General features: G+C 43.9%; 1 protein-coding gene and 1 long non-coding RNA gene across 3 annotated transcripts in view; both read right to left on the bottom strand.

The window, feature by feature from the left end:
* Positions 1-2,533: 2,533 nt before the first annotated feature.
* LOC131274855 (NUT family member 2G-like) lies at positions 2,534-5,298 on the bottom strand. Of its 2 annotated transcripts, XR_009182180.1 has the most exons (4): positions 5,141-5,298; positions 3,752-3,891; positions 2,974-3,249; positions 2,534-2,644 (listed from the first exon to the last, which is right to left on the bottom strand). XR_009182180.1 is itself a non-coding variant. In XM_058283216.1 (3 exons), exons 1-3 carry the CDS (start codon positions 5,281-5,283, stop codon positions 3,161-3,163), a joined length of 372 nt encoding a protein of 123 aa, XP_058139199.1. In that variant the 5' UTR covers positions 5,284-5,298; the 3' UTR covers positions 2,909-3,160. The 2 variants fall into 2 exon arrangements, 1 of the variants encoding a protein (XP_058139199.1); XM_058283216.1 differs by lacking the exon at positions 2,534-2,644 and having other exon boundaries at positions 2,909-3,249.
* Positions 5,299-20,461: 15,163 nt separating this feature from the next.
* LOC131274922 (uncharacterized) overlaps positions 20,462-22,555 on the bottom strand; it is a 51,864-nt gene continuing 49,770 nt past the window's right edge. Inside the window, exon 7 of the long non-coding RNA XR_009182213.2 lies at positions 20,462-20,632. This is a non-coding gene — a long non-coding RNA (uncharacterized lncRNA). The remainder of the gene's footprint in view (positions 20,633-22,555) is intronic.

Here is a 22,555-nt window from a genome sequence, read left to right as displayed (position 1 = left end):
ACTCTCCACACCCCCCAGAATCAAATCCTAGTCACTAAATCCCACATCCCCAGGCTGTCTAACTGTTCTAACCATGGGCCTCGACAAGAGCGCAGGTAGGGGGACGATTGAGTGTCTCAGCACTTCTCCACCTTCATCCCAAATTAAATATACCCTGCACATGCAGGGCAGCCTGCGGCATGCTAAAGAAATCAAAACATTTATTTTTCTGTTTGCTTTTTTTTTTACCATGAAGTTGGTTTGAATTTCATTGGAAAGAATCAATTTTAGACATGAATATAATTTTCTACCTGTGTTACATAAAAAAATTTCAGTCATTATTTAGGGAGGAGAGGGAGCAGTGCTTGTGGAGTGGTCCTCAGAAGAGACCAAAAGTTCCTGAGGCCAGTCCCCTTGGCCACAAAAATTAATCCCTCCCCAGCTACTTGGACTCTTTCCTGCACCGAAATACACAAAGTGACTTCATATCCTCCGTCCCTATATCATATTGCATACAGAGAAATTTTGATGGACTTCTGTATCCTCTTTTACCCCACATTCTTTTCCTGTCCATATTAGCATTAAGAAATAGGCCAACTCTAATTACACATTTAGTAATCCTGAGTCTTAATATGCTATCTCCTCTATAGAGGTGGAAATACACAGATTCATGCCCCTGGGAAGCAGGCCTTGGGGTGTCTACTCAAACCAACCACGCAACACATGACCTGCATGTGCTGAGGACCATGGAAGCTCCAATGTCTACATCCTGTAGGTAAGGAAAGCAGAAGAACACTCGGGGAAGGTGTTGACTCACATATCAGTTATAGAAAATTAGCTGATATTCCAGAAACCAAAAATGTAGAAGAACAACTTTCCATGAGGAAAGTATTAGGAGATACAGATAATATCCTGATGGCCATCCAATGATGGCCACCCACAATGGAGCCAGGCCTTGTGAGAAGGCATAAGGAAAGAGACCAATGGGGACTGGTCACTAAACAGGAAGACCATGGCATTTCTATTTTCCCAGGAGCAGGCTGAAAGAATATAGACTGAAGCAAGACAGAACTAGGTCAGTCACCTTTGGATCCACTGAGACTGCAGCCATCCGTATCCCTCCACCTTCAACATCCCACCATCCCTGAAGTAGCAATATTGGACATATATAATATTGCAGAATGGAGAGCATTTTAAATCAAAACTAACTTTATATACATTTTCAATAAAACTCCCAAAACTACCACTCCTCAACCCCTACCAAAGGTATCATATTCACATTAGAAACTCTTTGAAGGCCCTCACTGTCCTCCCCACATTCTCTAGAACTGCCAAGGAATAACAGTAGGACCAGGAAGCAGAATGTAGACTCATTTTGTTAAAGCAAGAGGAAATCTACAGTGGGGGGGGGGGCCACAATGGAATGTCTGGTATGTGGAGAGTTTGGAACCCCGCTCCCTACTCTCCACACCAGGGCTTCTTCTTTCTAGGATCCAAAAGTTGGTCACATCTTCTTTTTTGAGATGAAGAGGATTGTCTTGCACCCAGCACCAACATTTGCCTCCCAGAGGCCCCAAAGTCAGCTATGAAGTGGGATTTTCTTCCAGCAGAAGGACCATCAACTAAAGTTGTGTTTGGAGACTTGGCATCAGGATGAGTAGCTTGATTGACACCTCTTTTCAGAGACGATACAGACAGGGATTCTCCACGTGCTCTCTTGATTCCAGAGGTGTGATACACTCTTCACAAGTCCCCATGGCTGCAGTTGATGTGATGGTTTCAAGGGAATGCAAGGCTGGGGAGCTCCTCATCTCCTCCTCTTCATTGGACCCATCTGCGGGCTTGGATTTGGTACTTATAGGAAAGGTTTCTTGCAGAGGCACCTCATCTCTGCTTCTGAATCTAAGGGAAGAGTGTCTTTGGTGTTGGTGGTGATAAGACATTTATTTCTTTATGATTTGTAGATTGTCTTGACTCCTTGGACAGACAGCATTGTCTTTAAGGAGGTCCAGGCTGTTGTCTGCTCTGCCATCCCAGTGTAGGGCACCAGTACTGACTTGAATCCCTAGAAGTTGGCCATGCTCAGCTTTACTCTCTGCACCATTGCTAGACTTACATGTGGAAGGAACTGTGTCCAGTTCAGATGTATCATAACTTGGAGGTGCTTCCATACCCTCTACATCTTTCAAGGACAGCAGATGCTTCTCAGCCAGCTGTGGTCAAGGAAATAGACAATTAATGACTGCAGATGTTTCTCACATGAGGTGGCTGAATGTGTGGTGAAGATGACTGCACTGGGCCAGAAGGCAGGTAGGTTTTGTATACATATATTATAGCTTATTCTGCCCATCTTCCTATGCACGATTCCCAAACTTGCAGTCCTAACCACACCTACCCCGTACCTCTCCATAATTTCCTCCCTACTGGTTCTCCATTTGCCCCCACACCTCCCCCTATTTTTCTCCAGATGCCATGCCACCCAAGACACAGTATGTTAGACAAGGTCATGTAGATTACATGATGTGAGGTCCTCCCACACTTGGTTTACCTGGGTGGGCGTGAGTCCTTCCTCTTGCTGCAGCTCCTCTGTTAGGGACAGAAAGTCTACATGTGCTCCTGGGGAAAGCAATTCTGCCAGAAATCGTGGGTGAATGACAGCCTCCACCTGGGAAGAGTAATAAAAGGGGATTGAGCACACTTGAGAAAGAGTCACCTGTCGGTTTTGGAAGCAGGAGGGAAAGCATTGACCCGGCACCCCAATCTGCAATCTGTGGATGTTTGGGATGATGACCTCCAACAGCTACACATATACACACTAACACATGCACACACACACAAAGACTCAAATACACATACCTGTACCCACTCCACACTGCTCAGGAGATAAGGAATAGACCCAAGTTTCAACAGACTGGGAAAGAAGCACAGACCTGAACATGCTGACAGTGCTAAAACTAAGGACTCTGCTAGACACCTCACCTAAAATCCACCCACCTTGGTGATGAAGTCTTCCTCTGCACACAGCTGGTGGATGTAGTTGAGGAGATCCGGGTCTGCATAGATTCCATCACGTTCCTGCTGTCCATGTCCTTCCTCTTCCGATTTTCCATCTTCCCCCTCGGAGGCTGAGTGCAAAGGCCCCACCAGCCCATCCATGAGGTCATTGTACTCTTTTACGGCTTCAGGTGGGATCTCCTTGGGGGCCTTTGTCTTCAGAGCCTGCTGCTGTCTGCGTTGCCTCTGGCTGGAAACCTTGGCCTTGGGCCCTGACTTTTTTGGATTGGACATTAAAGGTAGGGACAGAGGTCAAGAAGTAAAAGTGGAATGAATCTCCAGCTTTTATTTTCCAACCATATGTTGGTGAGAGTAATATTTTAGGGATAGAAAATGCTTCCACTTGGTTCATGCTAATCTGAAACTACATGAACATTTATAGGATAAAATTTAAAAGATGAATGATCTTAGATAAAGTTTCTGTTCAAGAAAAAGAGGAACTTGTGATATTGGAAGCTATCCCTTCCCCCATCCCCTAATCATCAGGAATATTATATAAATGTGTCCCTTTTGACAGTCAAGATGAGAGTGCAGTTATGACAGCTGACAAAATTGACCTAGCCCATGACAAAGGGTAACTGAGAAACTAGGTTCTCGATGGGTTTTTCCTTTGGAAATACAGAAGGCAAATCTTGAAAGGAATGTAGCTCATGAGTCCTTTTGCCTTCTTTCAGTCCCCTTTGCACCTAGTCTTCTGTTGGAATGTGATGAGCCATACCTGGCTTCTGGCCTTCCATAGTGCCTGGGGACACCTGTGGATGAAGATTTGGAGGGACTGGTTGTGGAGGGCACTGGAAACCTTTCCTCTCCTCCAACATCTGAATCTGCCTCTCTTCTTCAATTTCAAACTCCTTGAACCTAGCATGGGAGGAAGGCACAAGCAGTGTTGACAAGATGGCCTGGCCCACTGTGATGCCTACAAAAAGAGATCAGCACCAACAATAGGGGAAACTAAGTGTCTTGGGAGGGATATCAAGGTCTTGGATAAGTGCTTTTCCAAGAGGCATTTTACTCCTGGCAGTACAACCACAGTTTGGAGGTACTTCTTGAGGTCCCCACAACATCCATTCACCTACAGCAAAACTCATCATCACTTAAGGGGAATGTGAAAGAAATGAATCAATTTGGTACTTGGCAGATTTCAAAGTTGAGACTACAAGTTGTAATTTCTTGACTATACACTGTTTTAACTAGTATCTAGTGGGCTTCAACAAAATTGGTATAGGTTCTCGAATTAAATTAGTCTGTGTGATACATGACAGGATCATAAAGGTGGCCATCATCCCCAATTCAAGGATGTCATAGCAAAAACTAGACAGATGAGCTAACAGTAATCACACGCTGGGATCTGAGTTGTTAATATTATAAATAAAGGAGGGATCAGTGCCCAGATCTAAGAATCCTAGAGCCTTGTCTGTAAACTGAATGAAGACATAGGGTGAAGAAATGCTTGGAAAGAAAGTAGAAGGAAACATTATGGAGGGGATTCAATTTCCAATGCTGTCCTTTTTATTTTATTTTTTGTCATTGCTTTGTGTTTTAGCCAAGAGTTTAACATGCAGTTGAACAAATTGTTCACAGGATATCTGAGATCCTGGCTTCCCCTAACCAACTTCCTCCACCTCTAATTCATCTGGGATGACAGGGAGCCATTTGGACATTATCTCATGAGGAGAGGTGGGCCCAAAGTTCTATGCCAATAGGCTCCAGCTGCCCAGAACCCAGAGAGGCAGAAACATGCCTTATCAAGCATATCACCCCTGCAAAGTACCTACAACCTAGAGGCTTAAAGCCATCAGGATCTGTAGGAATTACCCTCAACCCCATCGTAAGACCTTCAATTTCATGACATCTGCAGACCCAATATCAGAGAAGGGTTGATCATCCTATGGGAGAAAGGTGAAAAACTGTCCAGTACTAAAGGTGAAAGTGACTGCACAGAGGAGTTGGTCCTTCAATATCCAGGGAATAGTGACCTAGTTGACACCCCCTCTACAAGTATCCCTTCTATTGACCAGCAACAAAGCAAGACCCCTGCCTGGCTTCATCCTCCCCAATCACACCCAGCCACAAAACCTTGCAAATTAACAAGGATCCTTGGACTCACTTTGCTGCCATCTCGTAGTAGATCATCCGATCAAAGTTGCTTGTGTGCCGCCAGTCCTGCATGGCTCTCTGCAGTCCCTCGTCCAGGCTCATGGTAGGCTTCTGATGGGCCAGTGACCTAAGCACTGGGCAAAAATTCCCCATGTCAGTAATATTCTACATGCACCTTCTCCTACGCCGGTATGATACTACCCAGCCAACATCACCTGAACCCCATCACATCTATCCACCTTCATGATGCCCTTTCTGTGTGTACCCTGTGATTTTAAGTGCATCTCCCTTGTACAATCCCTGACTGAATATTGAATATCAATAAAAGAATAATTTCTAGAAGTCCAGCTCAATGAAATGATTCTTTGGAATCTCTGACTTCCCTTTGTATCTTCAATGGTACTGTGTAGTGAATGAACTGGGAGAACAGTTTAAAAGGAGATTCTGGGGCTATTCCCAGGGGTCAAAAGCTAAGTAAACAACTTCCCAGGTGACTATTAGGTGATTAGTGCTTTGGAAAACAGAGCATCAGAATACGAAGAGGAGTTAATATGCAAAGCCAAGGGTTGTTAAAGCCCATGTCCATGGACAGCCATGGGCTGCCTCAAGATACAGAAGGTCATGCTGCTGCCTGCATTTGAGAGTGCTCCAAGAGTGTTCAAGAATGTGGGAGATCAGCTAACATGGAGTTGAAGAATGTCAACCACCACACCATGGAGCCTAGAGTGCCTGCAACTGGAAGTGGGGGGGGGGGGTTGCATCCAATATCCATGTGGAATCTGAGCCTCCTCTTGACATAGATGTGCAATGAACACAACCAATCCAAAGTCCAGAGAGAAAATGTGGCATTGGTGTGGGAAAAGTGGCCATGGTGGCTGCTGGGTGCGGGGAATGGGAGGAAGAGATGAGATGTGGAGGCGTTTTCGGGACTTGGAGTTGTCCTGGGTGGTGCTTCAGGGACAATTACTGGACATTGTAGATCCTCCCATGCCCCACTGGATGGAATGTGGGAGAGTATGGGCTATGATGTGGACCATTGACCATGAGGTGCAGCGATGCCCAGAGATGTACTCACCAAATGCAATGGATGTGTCATGATGATGGGGGAGAGTGTTGCTGTGGGGGGAGTGGTGGGGTAGGGGTGGTGGGGGTGAGTGGGGACCTCATATTTTTTGAATGTAATATTTTTAAAAAATGAATAAAAAATATTGAAAAAAATATATGAAAACAAGGAAAAAAATAAACATACTACAAATCTACAGTGGCGGAAACTGCATGGTATTAGCACAAAGACACACTGATCAATGTAACTGTACTGAGAGTTCTAATATAGATCCTTCCATATACACTCATCTGATATTCAACAAGGTCACCAAGCCACTCAATTGGGAGAGAATGGCCTCTTCCACAAATGGTACTTGGAGAACTGGGTTTCCATATTCAAAAGAATGAGACTGGAACACCATCTCACTTATTATACAAAAATCAAGACAAGATCGATCAAAGATCCAAAAATAAGAGCCATCGCCATAAAGACCTTGGAAGATAATGTAGGAAAGCCTCTAAAGGATCTTGTATTAGGAAATGGTTTTATGAACTTCACAGCCAAAGCACAAGCAAGGAAGAAAAAATAGATAAATGGGACCTCTTCAACATTATAAACTTTTGCACCTCAAAGGAGTTTGTCAAGAAAGTGAAAAGGCAACCTTCCTACTGGGAGAATAAAATTCAGAAACCATATATCTGATAGGAGCCTAATATGCAGCATAGATCAAGAAATCCTACACTTTGAAAATGAAAAGTCAAAAAACCCATTTCACAAATGGGCAAGTGCTTTGGATAGATACTTCTCCAAAAAACAAATACAAATGACTGAAAAGCACATGAAAAGATGCTCAACATCACTAGTTATTAGGGAAATGAACATCAAAACTACAACAAGATGTTATCTTATACCCATTAGACTTGCAACCATAGATTGAAAAAAAACAGAAGACGACAAGTATTGGGGAGGATGTGGGGGAATGGGAACCCTCATCCACTACTGGTGGGAATGTAGAATGGTGCAGTCATTTGGATGATAGTTCAACAATTTCTCAAAAAACTAACTAGAGGTCTGCCACATGATACAGCAAATCCACTACTGAATACATACCCAGAAGAACTGAAAGCAAGGACACATCAGATACATACACAGCAATGTTCATTGTGGCATTATTTACTATTGCCAAAAGTTGAAATCCACCCAAATGCCCATCAAGAGATAAATGGATAAAAAGAATGTGGAACATACATACATTGGAATATTGCTCAGCTGGAAGAAAGATTATAGCACTGACACAATGGATAATACAACATGGATGAATCTTGAGGATCTTATGTTGAGTGAAGCAAGTCAGGCTTTGAAGGACAAATACTTCATGACCTGACTGATATAAATTAAGCAATTTGAGCTGACTCACAGAACAAGCATCTGGAAGATAGGTATACAGGAAATAGAAATGGATAAGAAGATTGTCAGCCAAAACCTATATGGGTGAAGTCTATGATGACGTGGAAATGTGTAGCTGTGCAGTGAAATGACATGGCACGGGTGTAGTGATACTATTGGGTTTGGTGCAGATCTGACAGGGGGTAGGATGGGGAGGGAGAGGTAGACAGTCCTTGGAACTGGGGGATGGCTGAAGAAGGTAGCAGGTAAACACTGGGGACTGGCAGGGATGTGATTAAAAGTACGATGTTGGGAATGCTCTTTTGTCAATTTTACAAGGAAGAGTTACTAATTTAGTGTGTTGGATGGAAGGGCATTTGGGGCAAGGTATATCTGGGACGGGCTTTTCAGGAGTGTTCAAGAGATCATTTTTATGGGTAAAGATCCACAGGACGTTGTTGGATTCCCATCGCGGGGAGGCCTGCTATGTTTTCAAACAGATGGGTGGGAGTCCCTTGAGAGTATGGGTGGTGCCTTATAGGGAAGGACAGACCAGTGTGTCAAATCCTCAGTGTTATTGCAAGTTACTGAATCTTGTCCTTCAAGAAGTAAAGCCTGGTTTCCCCCATGGTCCTCAAGGGAAGGGGAGGAAAGAATAGAAGAAACGGGGCATTTGGGGAGCAATGGAAGTGCTCTACATGATATTGCAATGATGGATACAGGTCATGTTTAATTCCATCAAATATTTATAAAATGTATGGTCCAAAATGTAAACTATAATGTAAACCATGGACCACCCTTAGTAGCTATATTTCAATATTGGTACATCAGGTGTAAAATATGTACCATCCACATATAAAAATGTTAGTCATATGGGAAGGGGTAAAGGGGGAAAGATGATGGTTATATGGGAGTCCCCTGTTGTAGTAGTTTGATATAATTGATGGATTCCAAAAAGAAATATTGGATTATGCTTGGAATCTGATCTGTACATGGGCATGATTGAATTATCATTAGGGCATTGAGTCCCTACCACTTGGTGGGTGGGGAATCACAGATTAAAGGAATGGTGAAGAACAGAGTTCGAGATTTCTGATGTTAGAGTTTGATGCTGAAGACCTGGGAAGTCATTACCCAGAGGAAAGGGAAGCCAGCACCAGGAGGGAACCTTGAACCCAGAGAAAAGCAAGCCCAGGAACATAGGAAACTCGGAAGCCAAAACCCTCACAGACATTGTGAGACATCTTGCTCCAATAGACTTCAGTGAGGGAAGTAACTTATACTTTATGGTCTGGTATCTGTAAACTCCTACCCCAAATAAATACCCGCTATACTTCCCAGCAGATTTCCAGTATTTTGCACCAGCACCTCCTTCGCTGACTAATACACCTATATTCTGTATGTGACTTTACTGTGACCTAAAACTTCTTTGAAGACCAAAAAAAAAAAAAAAGACACTGGAGTAATGGAAGAAAATAAGATCACTGTACATGCAGGAAGATATATATTACAGTGATGAAAGGAAAAACACACAAAAGTTTTAAAAAATTATTTTTCATTATATTTTTAAAATCCCAATTTTAAAATTTTAATTTTAATTTCTCTAAATTATTATGTATTTTCTTTCTTACATTTAAACCTATCATTATTTCATTCTCCTGTTAATTATAGTTGGTGATATCCTTGGTTTCATTTTAAAGGAAGTTTTGGGTCACAGAAGGGTTTCAACTATGGTAGGGTAGGATCATTGTTGTGGGGTGTCAGTGTGGGGGATATATGGGAGGAAGCTCACCTGGGCATGCATATAAGGCATAAAATGTATTTTAGTGTTCATGGGGCATTTTTACAGTGAGTGGAGATTCACACAATAAAGAAAGAATATCAAATTCCCATTGCCCCTGATGCTAATGACTATGCTTGTGAGCTGATAAGCCTAAAATAAGAACAAGGCCTAGAGCAACATTGTGCCTGGGAATTTCCTCCTGTCAGCCTTCATGTTACTCAAATGTGGCCAGTCTCGAAGCCAAACTCAGCATGTAAATGCAATGCCTTCCCCCCAGCGTGGGACATGACACCCGGGGATGAGCCTCCCTGGCACCGAGGGACCACTATCAACTACCAACTGATGATGCAACTGGAAAATGACCTTATACGGAAGGTTCAATGCGGATCAGCAGAATATCCCTGTCTACATAAAATAACATGACTTTAAAATGCTGTTTGACCTAAAGTAAGGCGGAAATGGAAAGGAGAAATGAGTTTATATGGCTACGAGTTTCTAAAAAAGAGTCTGGAGGCTGGCAGAAGGATTGCCCTCATGCACAACTGAGCAGAGTCAGAGAGACAGATAAAGCAGATACAACCCCCAGATATTGATTCCTTTGAGGGCTAAAGAGACCCATGGGAGTTATGGTCATGGCCGATGGGGTTAACTACCAGGTCAGATGGCCCCTCTTTGGAAATGGTGTTTATGTGTGATGAATCTGGACTCAGATGGGATCTTCCTTCATAAGACTTTCATGCTAATGTGCTGGAGGAGCAGTTAATGTTGGGGTTTAAGATATATTTAGGGGATTTGAATCTCTGGACTGACAATGTGATAGCCAGGTCCTGAGCCTCAACAGACTCCAGCACCTACAATCTGAGTTATTGGACTTACCACACTCAGCTAAGATGGAGTTGAAGAAGGACAACCACCACACCATGGAGCCTAGAGTGATTACAACTGAAAGTGGGAGGATTGCATCCAGCATCCATGTGGAATCTGAGCCTCCTCTTGACATAGAGGTGCAATGGACACAACCAATCCAATGTCCACATAGAAGAGGTGGCATTGGATTGGGAAAAGTGGACATGGTGGCTGATGGGTATGGGGAAAGGCAGGAAGAGATGAGAGGTGGAGGCGTCTTTGGGACATGGAGCTGCCCTGGATGGTGCTTCAGAGGCAATCACCAGACATTGTAAATCCTCACAGGGCCCACTGGATGGAATGGAGGAGAGTATGGGCCATGATGTGGACCATTGACTATGAGGTGCAGAGGTGCCCAAAGATGTACTTACCAAATCCAATGGATGTGTCATGATGATGGGAATGAGTGTTGCTGGGGGGGGGGGGGAGAGGTGGGGTGGAAGGGGTGGGGTTGAATGGGACCTCACATATATATTTTTAATGTAATATTATTACAAAGTCAATTAAAAAAAAATATATATATATATATAATTCCCATTGTGGGGAGCTCTGCCACTTTCTGTAATGGAACAGCAAGAATCCCCCAAGTACAGAGGCAATGACTAGTGAAGGAGGATGGTCCATTGATGGGCCCTTGATATCGATGGCTATGCTTGTGAGCCTTTACTCTTGAAATTGAAACTTAGCCTACTATTGTAGGGTGCCTAAGAGTTAGCTGGTGGGAACCACCCTGTGCTCAAAGGTGGCCTCTCTCTAAGCCAAACTCAGCATATAAATGCAATAGCTTCCCCCCAGCATGCTTTATGACTCCCAGGGATGAGTAAACTCGTGGAAATAAACTCTGGAGTATGGGTTACTAAGAAATGGAATGAGGGTTGAGAATGGGAGCTGATGATTGATGTATGTAGTGATATAATTTGGTTAACTGTAATAGAGTGGAAATGAATAGGGTTGAGAGTAACACGTGTAACATATTATAGTAATGCTCAGAGGGAACATTATTGCTTAAATGCTCAAATCAGAAAATAAGCACCTCAAATCAGTAAGTTAAACTTCATCTTAAGATAGTAGAAAAAAGCAAACTAAGTCCAAAGCAAAGAGAAGAAATGAAATAATAAACATCAGAAAGGAAATCAATGAAAGACCAGAAAACCAATAAAAAGCAATATTATGATGAAAAGATCAATAAAATAGTCAAATCTTGAGCTCAACTGAAGTAAAAGAGGGTTAAATTACCAAAACCAGGAGTAAGGATGGGAACATCACTACTAAGATTATGGAAGCAAAAAGCTTATGAGCAAAAATTGTCTCAGTGGGTCACTAGGGGTAAGAGCGAGTGGTGCCACTCCCATTTCCACCCCTTGACTCCTGGATCCATGGATTCTGGTTGTGGCAGAAACAGCACCATAAAGTGGATGCTGATTTAAAGCATACACAGCCTCCTGGAGAACATTGCCCCAGCCGTGCAAGGTATTGCCACCTAGTTGGCACTGTTAATGAGTCTTTGACAGGCCACTCCACCATTCTATCAATCTAGCTGCTTCGGCTGATGGGGAACATGGTAAGACCAGGGAATTCCATAGGCATGTGCCCATTCCCGCACATCATTTGCTGGGAAATTAGTTCCTTGAGCAGAAGCAATGCTGTGTGCAATGCCAGGGCGGTAGATAAGACATTCGGTAAGTCCATGGATGGTACTTTTGGAAGAGCCATTGCATGTAGGAAATGCAAACTCATATACAGAGTATGTGTCTATTCCAGTTAAAACAAATCACTGCCCCTTGCATGGTGGAAGTAGTCCAGTATAGTCAACCTGCCACCAGGTGTCAGGCTGGTCACCTCAAGGAATGTTGCCATATTGGGGGCTGAGTGTGGGTCTCTGCTGCTGGCAGACTGGGCACTCAGCAGTGGATGTAGCCAAGTCAGCCCTGGTAAGAGGAAGTGCATGTTGCTGAACCCATGCATAACCTCCATCCCTACCTCCACGGCCACTTTTTCCATGAGCCCATTGGGCAATGACAGGAGTGGCTGGGGAAAGAGGCTGTGAATTAGCCACAGAGTAGGTCATCTTTCCCACTTGATTATTAAAATCTTCCTCTGCTAAAGATCCCCTCTGGTGAGCATTCACATGGGACAAAAAGTTTTCATGTTTTTTGCCCACCGAAAAAGGTCAATTCACATAACTGTTCCCCAGACCTCCTTCTCACCAATTTTCCCATCATGTTTCTTCCAAATCCCTGACCATCCAACCAAGCCATTGGCAACATTTCATGAACCAGTGTACAAATGCACCTCTGGCTGTTTCTCCTTCCAAGCAAAATGAACAAGTTGCACTGCTAAAAGTTCTGCCCACTGGGAGGATTTGCCTCACCACTGCCCTTCAGCGATGTCCCAGATAGGGGTTGCAATGCTGCAGCTGTCCACTTTTGGGCGGTAGCTGCATATCATGCAGAACCATCTGTAAACCAGGCCTGAGTTTTCTCTTCCTCAGTCAAATGATTGTAAGGGACTCCCCAAGAGGCCAAAGCTGTGGGTTGGGAAGGAGAAAATAGCATGGCAGTGGTGGTGATCATGGGCATTTGGGCTATTTCACCATAGACCTTTCTCATGCCTTCACGACCTGCTCAAGCCTTTCTCATATATACCACTTCCACTTTATTATGGAGTGCTATTGTGCCCTCCTGACTTTATGGTTTGGTGGGTCAGACAATACCCAGCTCATGATAGGCAACTCAGGTCTCATGGCACCTTGATGGCCCATAGTTAAGCATTCAGTCTCTACTAAGGCCCAGCAGCAGGCCAAAAGCTGTTTCTCAAAAGGGGAGGAGTTATCTGCAGAGGATGGCAGGGTTTTGCTCCAAAATCCTAAGGTCAGTGTTGTGATTCACTTATAAGGGTCTGCCAAAGACACCGGAAAAAATGATGACGAAGGACAAGTGCCATGTGAAACAGAGTGTCTACAAATGCAAGCAAAACACCCCTTTCCATCTGTCCCATAAGATCTAAACCGCTTCTGAATCTGAGACAGAGTGGGCATTAAAACCCCCCAAAATGTACGGTTTAGGGAAGAACCAACTTAAGGTGGTCAGCAACCATGGACAAAGTAAACATTAATGTTGTAACAATGGAAGAATATGTAACATTGATGCAAAGATAGTGCTTAGCAGAGGTTCTGAGGGGAGGGGCTGGGGATACTAGGTAGAAAATAGGGCATTTTTAAGGCACTGGAATTAAGTGTAAACTGCAGTGTAAACTGTTGGCCTTGGTTAGTAGTAATGCTTTAATGTTTTATTCATCAATTGTAACAAATGTACCACACAATTGTATGATGCTACTCAGAGGGAAACTTGTGGGAGTGCGAGGGGTCAGTTATATGCAGATCCCTTATACGCTTGATGAAATTTTTAAAAATATTATCCTTACAGAACACTCATCCAAAACAAAATGTTCATGAAAACACAAACAGATGAAAATAGCATGTGGTAACAGTTTCCACTTATTATCAATAGACCTTCCACAACCTAAAAGAAATACATCCAACAGAAATTAGAGCAAACATTACAGGTACCAGCGGCATGCTAGCACCATACCCCTAACATTAGGAAAAAGACAAAGAAGAGCAGTCATTACCATTTCTATTCAACAGTGCAATGCAGGTCTTTACAAGTGCAATTAAAAAGTTAAAAAAAGAAATGTGTTTTAAAGCTTGGAAATCATGTGCACAATCATCATATAGCCAAAGAAACCCTCCGGAATCTACCAGTGAATTATGAGAATCAATGAGGGGGTAAGTCTGTCTGTTAAAACATCAATCAACCAAAATCGTTTGCATGCATAAAAGGTAATTTAGTATGAGGCTATTTCAGTGTATGAAATATTTCTCTGATTTAGCCTCTGGGTTTTGGCATATTTTGACCAAAACGTACTCAAATTCATTAAATGTTCTTCGTATCGTGAATCAAAATTCAAAACACAATAATAAATATTTTTCTGTTTTCTAAAGTCTTCTACTATTTAGTACCCTAAATGTCCAGAGTCTCCCATTATACAAGATCAGGCAGAACAATTCTAATGCCCTAAAACTGTCCTGTGTTCCTTCTATTTGTTCTTTCTTCCCCCACCCGCAGCACCTATGGTACCCACTGTTTCACTTTCTGAAGAGTATGACTCATAATTACTTGCAATAATATCGAGTACTTGACATAATTGTCTCTTTTCTTTTTATTAGACACTGCCTATGTTCTCGAGAGACTCTTGCCACTCTATTTGAGAACATAGCATGACTCCCCGGGACTGGGATTTAATATTTTCTTGCTTATTGTGTGGGTCTCCACCCACTGAGATAACACATAATGACAAGATGAGCACTTACATATTCCAGAGAAACCTGCCCCAGGTACAACCTCTCCTGTATGCCACTCCCATCCAATACCTACACCAGTAATCTTCCCCTGCCATATTTGCTAAAACAATATTCCCAACACTGTAGTTTTAACCACACATCTGCAAATCCCCAGAGCTCATCTGTTCCTGCCCACGACCCTCCTCCCAGCCCATGGATAGTCCAACGCCCCCACTCTACCCAACTCACAGAGCAGCATTGCTCATCTCAATATCATCACTGCACCACTGTCATCCTCATCCACTGCACAACTATGCCCTTCCACCTTATCATACTTACTGCACATATGGGCATAGGCTCACAAACCGTATTCCCTTTGTGTCCCCTGGAGACACTCGCTCCATGAGACTGCTCAAACTGCTTAATTCAAAACAGTGAGGTCATGCAATATTTGCCCTTCAGTGCCTGGCCCACTTTACTTAACATGTGGTCTTCAAGATTCATCCAGGTTATCCTGTGTGCTAATACTGCGTTGCTTCTTATACCTCAGGAATGTTCCATGGTATGTATATACCACTCTTTGCTTATCCATCCTTCTATTCATGCGCACTTGGGTTGTTTCTATCTTTTGGCAATAGCGAATAACGCTGCTATGAGCATTGGTGTGCACAGATCCATTCGTGCCCCTGCTTTCACTTCTTCCTGTTCTATACCCAGAAGTGGGATTGCTGGAGCAAATGGCAGTTCTATAGTTAGCTAGCTGAGGAAGTGCCAAACTGTCCTCCACAAGGGCTCCACCATTCTCCACTCACACCATCAGTTAATGAGAGATCCCTTTCCTCCACATGCACTCTAAATTATAGTAAAGCAGTTTTCAGAAAAACATATTTCACTTCTATTTATATAGTGGGGAATTATACATTGATAATACTTATTTTTAAAATGAGTCAATTGTGTTAATACATATGAACAAATCATTCAATTAATCCAAAACATACAATCAGTGGTATTTGATACAATCACAAAGTTGTACAGTCATCACTTCGATCATTCTTAGAGCATTTCCATTATTTCAATGGTAATAATATTAAACAAAAAAGACACCCCGTGGCAGCAACTACATAGCAACCATCTACCCACAATCTGCAGACACACAAACCGCAGTCCCAAAACAACCAGACACATGCAAGACTTTCCCTTGCCTAATGGATATACACATGGTAAGAATCACAAAAAAATGCACGGAAGCCTGAAGAATCTCTGACACTAATTATATATTTGCCAGACTTCCAATGTACACTCGGAGTCCCTTGTACAAAAAAATATGAGTTTATGTGGGTATGAGTCTCCAAAACAGAGTCAGGAGATCAACAGAGGGGTCACTCTTATGCATGCCTCAGCAGGGTCCCAGAGACAGCCAGGGCAGATACAACCCCAGGTATTGGTTCTTCTGAGGCCTCCAGAGACCTAGAGGTTCTATGGTCGTGGCAGATGGAGTTCAGTGCCATGTCTGTTGGCCCTACCTTGGAGCTGGTGTTCCTGAGTGGGATGGAGTTGAACTCAGATATGATCTTTTTTCGGAAGCCAATCCTGTTACTTTTACCTGACCTGTGGTTGGCACTGGGGCTTAGTGTATACTCAGGGGACCTGAATCTCTGGACTGTCCATGTGATAGCCAGGCCCTGAGCCTCAATAGACCTGCAGCTCCTACCCTCTATTTTAATGAACTTACTCCAGCCAGCAAACAGGGAGGTGAAGAAGGTCAACCACCACACCAGGGAGCCAAGAGGGCCTACAACTGGAAGCAGGAGAATTGCATCCATCAACCATGTGGAACTAAGCCCCCTCTCGATATAGAGGTGGAGTGGACATAACCATCCCAGGGTCCACAGGATGGAGGAATAGAGTATGCATTAGAGTGGACTTACTGATATTCTATTCTGGAACTCTTGTGATTAGTAATGGAGGAAAATGTTAGCATTAATGTGGAGGAAGTGGCCATGATAGCTGCTGAGGGTAGGGAGAGGGAAAAAGAGATATGATGTGGGGGCAGATTCACAACTTCAAGTTGTGCTGCGTGGTACTGCAGGGACAGTTGCTGGACACTAAAGGTCCTGCGATGGCCCACTGGGTGGACTGTGGGAGAGTGTAAACTACTATGTAAACCACTGTCCATGTGGTGCAGCAGTGCTCCAAAAAGTATTCACCAAGTGCAGTGAATGTGCCATGACGATGAAAGAGGTTGTTGATGTGGGAGGAGGGGGGTGATGGGGTGGGGACTATATGGGAACCCCATATATTTTGAATGTAACTTTAAAAATATATTTATATAAACCCCAGAATTCCCAGTAAAAATTAATCTTTAGTACAAAAACACAATCTCTAAACATCCATGGACAGACAAGCACTTAGTAGTAAACATATCCTCGTATCCCATAAAAAATACACCAAAACTCACAAAACCCCCAAATCAATCCCATAGACTCTGACAACAACCAAATGCATTCAAGACAAACTCGGATATTACCAAGTACTTAAGGAACAGTCAATCTCCCAAACCCTGTGAACACACACCTAGGTACGATGCCGCAGAACCTGAAGACGAAGAGCAACTTTTCCACATGCTCCTAAATCTCACACACGACACCCCGTCTTTCAACCAAATGGACACAATAACCTCACACCCCAAATACAAACTCACACAAGCCTCCATCTTGAGAAACTATGAACAGAATGTGCCCATAGGCCCTGATACGTTCAACTTCACAAACCCAGCCCCCCCACAAAATCCAGTCACTCCTCTCCAAATTTGGTCCACACCAAAAACAAATGCCCTGAACTCCCACCCAGGCAGTGTGAGCACATATTAATGCCTATGCTCTGAATAGACACAGACCCAATTCATACCTCACAAAGAGACACATATACGATATCTCCCTTTACCCTCCAAATAAACAGAACCACCCAAAAACACACATATGCAAAAGTTTCCAAAGTGGTCCACAGTGTTGCTAGGCAGAATATTTGCTGTTCCTTTCTGCAGTGACTTTGATGAGAAAATACTACAACCTCCTCCCTGATGAACCCAGAGGTGGCCATTGGACTTGCTTTGTTCCGTGAATACCCACAAATTACTAATGGCCAGTCTTCCAATGCATGCATTAGAAGGGTAAACATAGCCTTGTGAATTAACACACACTCCAGAGTTCACCTGAGTTGCCTACATTTTCCAAACCTGTAGAATCTACCTACAAACTCCCTGAATTTTCACATAAATTGTCCACAGCCCTAGGACACCCAGCCCACAAGGCTTCATGTATATATAGAAACCTCCAACACCACCCCATACATGTATTTACCATCTAAGAATCTCCCATCTCCGTAAACACACCAGCATCTCACACAACCTGGAGAACACACACACACACTCAGAATGCATGGAGGTGTGGGCTGGTGTAATTGAGAACCTCTTATATTTTTAAATGTAATATTATTCATAATATATGTATCCTCAAGAAAATACAATAAAAAAATAAAGCATATAAAGAAATGGCTCCGAGCCTAAAAAAGGATGAGTTTTGTGAAGAGTGTCAAGGGCCACAGATCTCTCTGCATCTGCACAGAAGACCTCCAGTCTCTAGTAGATGGGAATGTAGGTGGGAGACAGCCTAGATGGCAGCACCTGCAGAGATTGTCCGGACAGGGAGCCACTTTCTCCAGGTCTCGCCCTTTCCCAGGAGGCTCATAATCCATTCCTGATGGAAGCATGTGAGAAACGTCTGCATAACTCAGTTCAACTGAGGAAATGGCAGACTTTCTAGAGCCACAGTCCACCTGGCCAGCTGAGACAGTTTTGGGGTCTATGTCACAATTCAACTACTCCCTCTGCCCATACGCATTTACCTATCTTTTTTAGAGGTCCTTTACTAACCATCTTGTTCAATAACCTCTGAATTCCAGATTACATTTTAGAGATTCAAACAGATATAACCCATTTCTTCATTCAACAATTATTTATGGAGCATCAATGTCATGGTAAAGATGCCTCATGCAGGTCTTACATAATAGTGCAGGAAACCAGATATACACAAATATCTAGTCTGGACTCACATGCAGACTGAATTTCTGAAATGTACACTCAGCAATGAGATTTAGTGCTATAATCCTAGTGGACTCTGCAGATAGAAACTGGGGAATGAAAATAAGTTTGAGTGTTAACAAAAAGCCCTTGATTGAAAATGTAAGAGAAGAATTGAATGCTCAAGGAGAGAGTCAATTTCTTCCCATAAAATATTTACCCTACACTGGAATCCTCTTCCTGGGATATCTGCATCTGGGCACTAAGGTTCAAGATATTTTCCAGATATACCACTTATCCATTGCCACAATAGTGCAGATAAACAAACTACTGCAAAGCTCAATTGATTACAGCCATAGGTGTAGATTTCCCTCAGGTGTCTGAGGGTGGGAGTTTGCAGCTTGGCACTTCTGGAAGTTCTCCTCTGATCTAGGCTCCTTCACATGTCAGGGTTGACTATAGAAAAGCAGTCTGGTCCACATCTCACCCTCAGGAGGAGAGCATGAGCACATGTACCTGTCACTGACTGATGTGCAAGGGCAAGTCCCAGAACCAGGTCCCAGAGACAGAGCGGGAGGCGCTGCAGTGTGACAAGGGGAAGGGCAAGGAGGCCTGGAGGGACGCACTCTGTCATTCTGCCTTCTGCCACAGGTAGCTGTGACTTCTAACTCACCAAGGTGTACACTTGGGGAAGAGACTGTTACTGCATCTTACTGCACTCTTACCCTGAAAGGCAGCTAAAAACACATTCTCAGGTCATCTAATCCTTATTCAGCAAACGATTCTTTGTGGCGCCCTTTGTGCAAACACTGTGAAGGCTGCTGTGCAGATTTCAGAGCTGAATGGGTCAGGTCCCAGTGCTAGAGGATCGAAATCACATAGAGGGTTTTGTAATTAATTTTGTTTGGAATCAGAGTGGAGTGCATTAGGGGACTGGGCAGTTGTGTTCTACCTAGTAAAAGTAAGAAGGAACATTTTTATGAGAACTCACAATGTGCCAATCAAAGCTCCTAAAAATCTAATCTACTAACTATAATATCTACAGCTCTACAGAGCTAGCAGTGTTATCCTCATTTCACAAAAAAGTGAGACCTGGCTCGGGGGGTGGGGGAGACTATTGAAACAGTCACAAAGGGCATGGAATCCACATGTGGGAACCAAACTGGATCCAGGCTTTCTGGAAGCAGAGGCTCTGCTCCAGCCCTGACCCCAGGCTCCCTCTTGATTGTGTTCCCTGAAGCTGGGGAAGGACAGAATGCAGAGAAGTCACCCACCACAGGAAGGACACCTCACGTACCTCCCTGGGATGGAGCTACCTCTAACAATGCTGGCCCTCAAAGGTCAGGACCTCTCCATCAAGGCCTTTTCCAGGTGGCCCCTCTCAACAGGGGCAGCAGTTTCCTCACACGGAGGATTCTCTGATCTCCTGCTGCTGCTTCCCCTGCTGCCATGGCTACTTCATGCTAGGGCTGCCTCCAGCCACATCTGTCCCAATGTTTGAGCAGGTTTCTGAACTTTATGGTGTCTAGACACCCAATGATGGGATACTGGGCTTGCTTTAATACCCACTTCTCATCTGGGGCCATCATATTAAGACATATTTGCTGATGGAAGGACGCGTAAGCAGGGACCTTGGCCTGCAGCCAGAACCTAGACTGGTAAGCTCCGGGCTGATGATACCACAGGGCTTCCTGCTTGAGGAAGCAGCAGCCAGAAGGTGAGGCTGGGAAAAGGGGAGGTGTGCGTGTCTTTAGGCTTGGGGTTGGGGGTCATCTCATCCCTCACATGCTCTCTCCACCTCCTACTGCAGAGCCAAACCTTGTTCTGACCTCACCCCTGATTCCTGGCCTCCATCAGCGCTTGTCTGGGCTCCAAGTAGCATGCTCTGCTTTCCACATCTGCAGGTCCTAGGCCTCCTTCCTTGGCTCTTGAAACACAACCTCCACCTTCAGTCCCACATTCCTGCAGCAGAAATCAGAAAGACTTCCTTTTAGGAGCAGTTTCCCAGTGGTGGCAAAATAACCTTCAGAGTCTCCTCAGACCTTACCAATGCGTTACTGCAGGGCCCGTGTGACCCCATGCCCTGGGCAGAATTTGAAGGGAAAAGGGCCTGTCACCAGGCTTTGGAGAGTAGAAGAGTCTGGGACATCAGGGAGCCTGGCCATAAGGGCCACTCAGTGAAGACCTGAGATGGGAAGAGGAGGGTAAGACTTGTCCTGCCCCCAGGTTGAGGGCTGTTGCCTCTAGGCCTCTATCTGCACAGCCAACATGGGGGCAGCAATGCCAGGCTGGGATCTGCAGCTTTCAGTACACGCTCCATCCTTCCAGGTCAAGGCAGACCCTCTGTCTCTCCCCACATTGTGTCTCTGTGGTTGTTATGTGGGGGTTTTAGATACCCCCACTCCCACAACTCGAAATTTTAGACCTACTTCCAATACATACAATCACCCCAATGTGGCAGATTGAATTAGGTACTGCAATTTAGGCCTGTGTTTAATCTTAATCCATTTTCCTCTGGCTGTCAACCCAGTGTTAACAGGATTTCCTCTGGTTTTCATTTTCAGGTCATGCGTGGCCCATCTAAAATTGTGGGTGGGTCCTGCTCCTCGTCGTTGTAGGCCTTAGGAAGAGAAGCAAGAAGTCACAGAAACTAGGAAGGAAAGGATATCACCAACTGGCCAGAGACTGAGAAACAATCCAAGGAGCTGCAAGGATTCCCCGAAGATGCACCAGAATGTTACAGGCTTTCAGAGGAAGCAAGGTTTCCCCACACTTTGACCTGGACTTCCAGTCTCAAAGGAGAGACCAACAGATGCTATTTAAGCAAAACCGTGGTGTGGGATTTGTGAGATCAGCTCAAGCACACTAAGGTGTTCACTTCCATGTATAAACACACAGCCCCACCATTCAATGAGATATATATACTCATACTAAGTGCCCACAAGACATACTAAAATCTCTCTACTGAAAGCTTCAATAACATACTACCGGGAAATATACATCCAAATCACTGTGACCCAGAGTACACGCTCATTACCCATAAAATGTACCACATGCCTCAATTTTACCCACAATTCCCCTAGACAATACAAAAATGAACAAATACCACCCTGTATCACCAAATACAGATACAGCTCCTGCATTTACTTAGTCCCTACACTTGCTAATGATCATCAAAATATCTCCAGGTTCTTCCAGAACAGGCACATGAAACACAACAATCCTTCCATCTGAACATACACATCTGCCAGCTTCATACACTATTATACAGTTTCCCTTCAACACCAAAATATCTACGCACAACTCCTGAAAGTCACCCAAATATACATCACCACTCAACGTACCCTGAGTACATTTCAGGGATCCCACACATCCAACCGATATACAGAAGGTACAGCGTCCCTATCAACTAATATACTGACATGTTCCCTATCACTGCCCATGTCCATATGCAGAGGCAATTCCAAACTTAAACACACAAAAATCCCAAAGAGTCATGGGGAAAGCCCTCACAACATATAATGTTTCCATAGCCTCAAACTGCAAATACATAACACCAATTCCTTGATATACATGCACTGCATCTGACAGGATGCAAGAACCCAAAGCCTCAGACTCACTGAAGAAATAGTCAGGTCCTCCACTTAACACCAAATATCCACACAGACACCACTGATTCACAGATTTCAAGGTATCTATCACATTCCAACCAGCCTACGAAATGCAAATACGAGTGTCAAACTTTCAATTCACATGAACACAGTTCCAAAAGACATGCACAATAGAGCTCACACTCCCTGTATTTCTACAGTCCATAAGAGGCCCACCAATACATGGGTAGACTATCACAATTTTCAGATACACAATCAACCTCTTCTCTGCATA

This window comes from Dasypus novemcinctus, chromosome 21 (assembly GCF_030445035.2).
Source record: "Dasypus novemcinctus isolate mDasNov1 chromosome 21, mDasNov1.1.hap2, whole genome shotgun sequence".
NCBI classification, from domain to species: Eukaryota; Metazoa; Chordata; class Mammalia; order Cingulata; family Dasypodidae; genus Dasypus; species Dasypus novemcinctus.
Note: the sequence above shows the minus strand (reverse complement) of the source record. Positions and strands in the feature narration are given on the sequence as shown.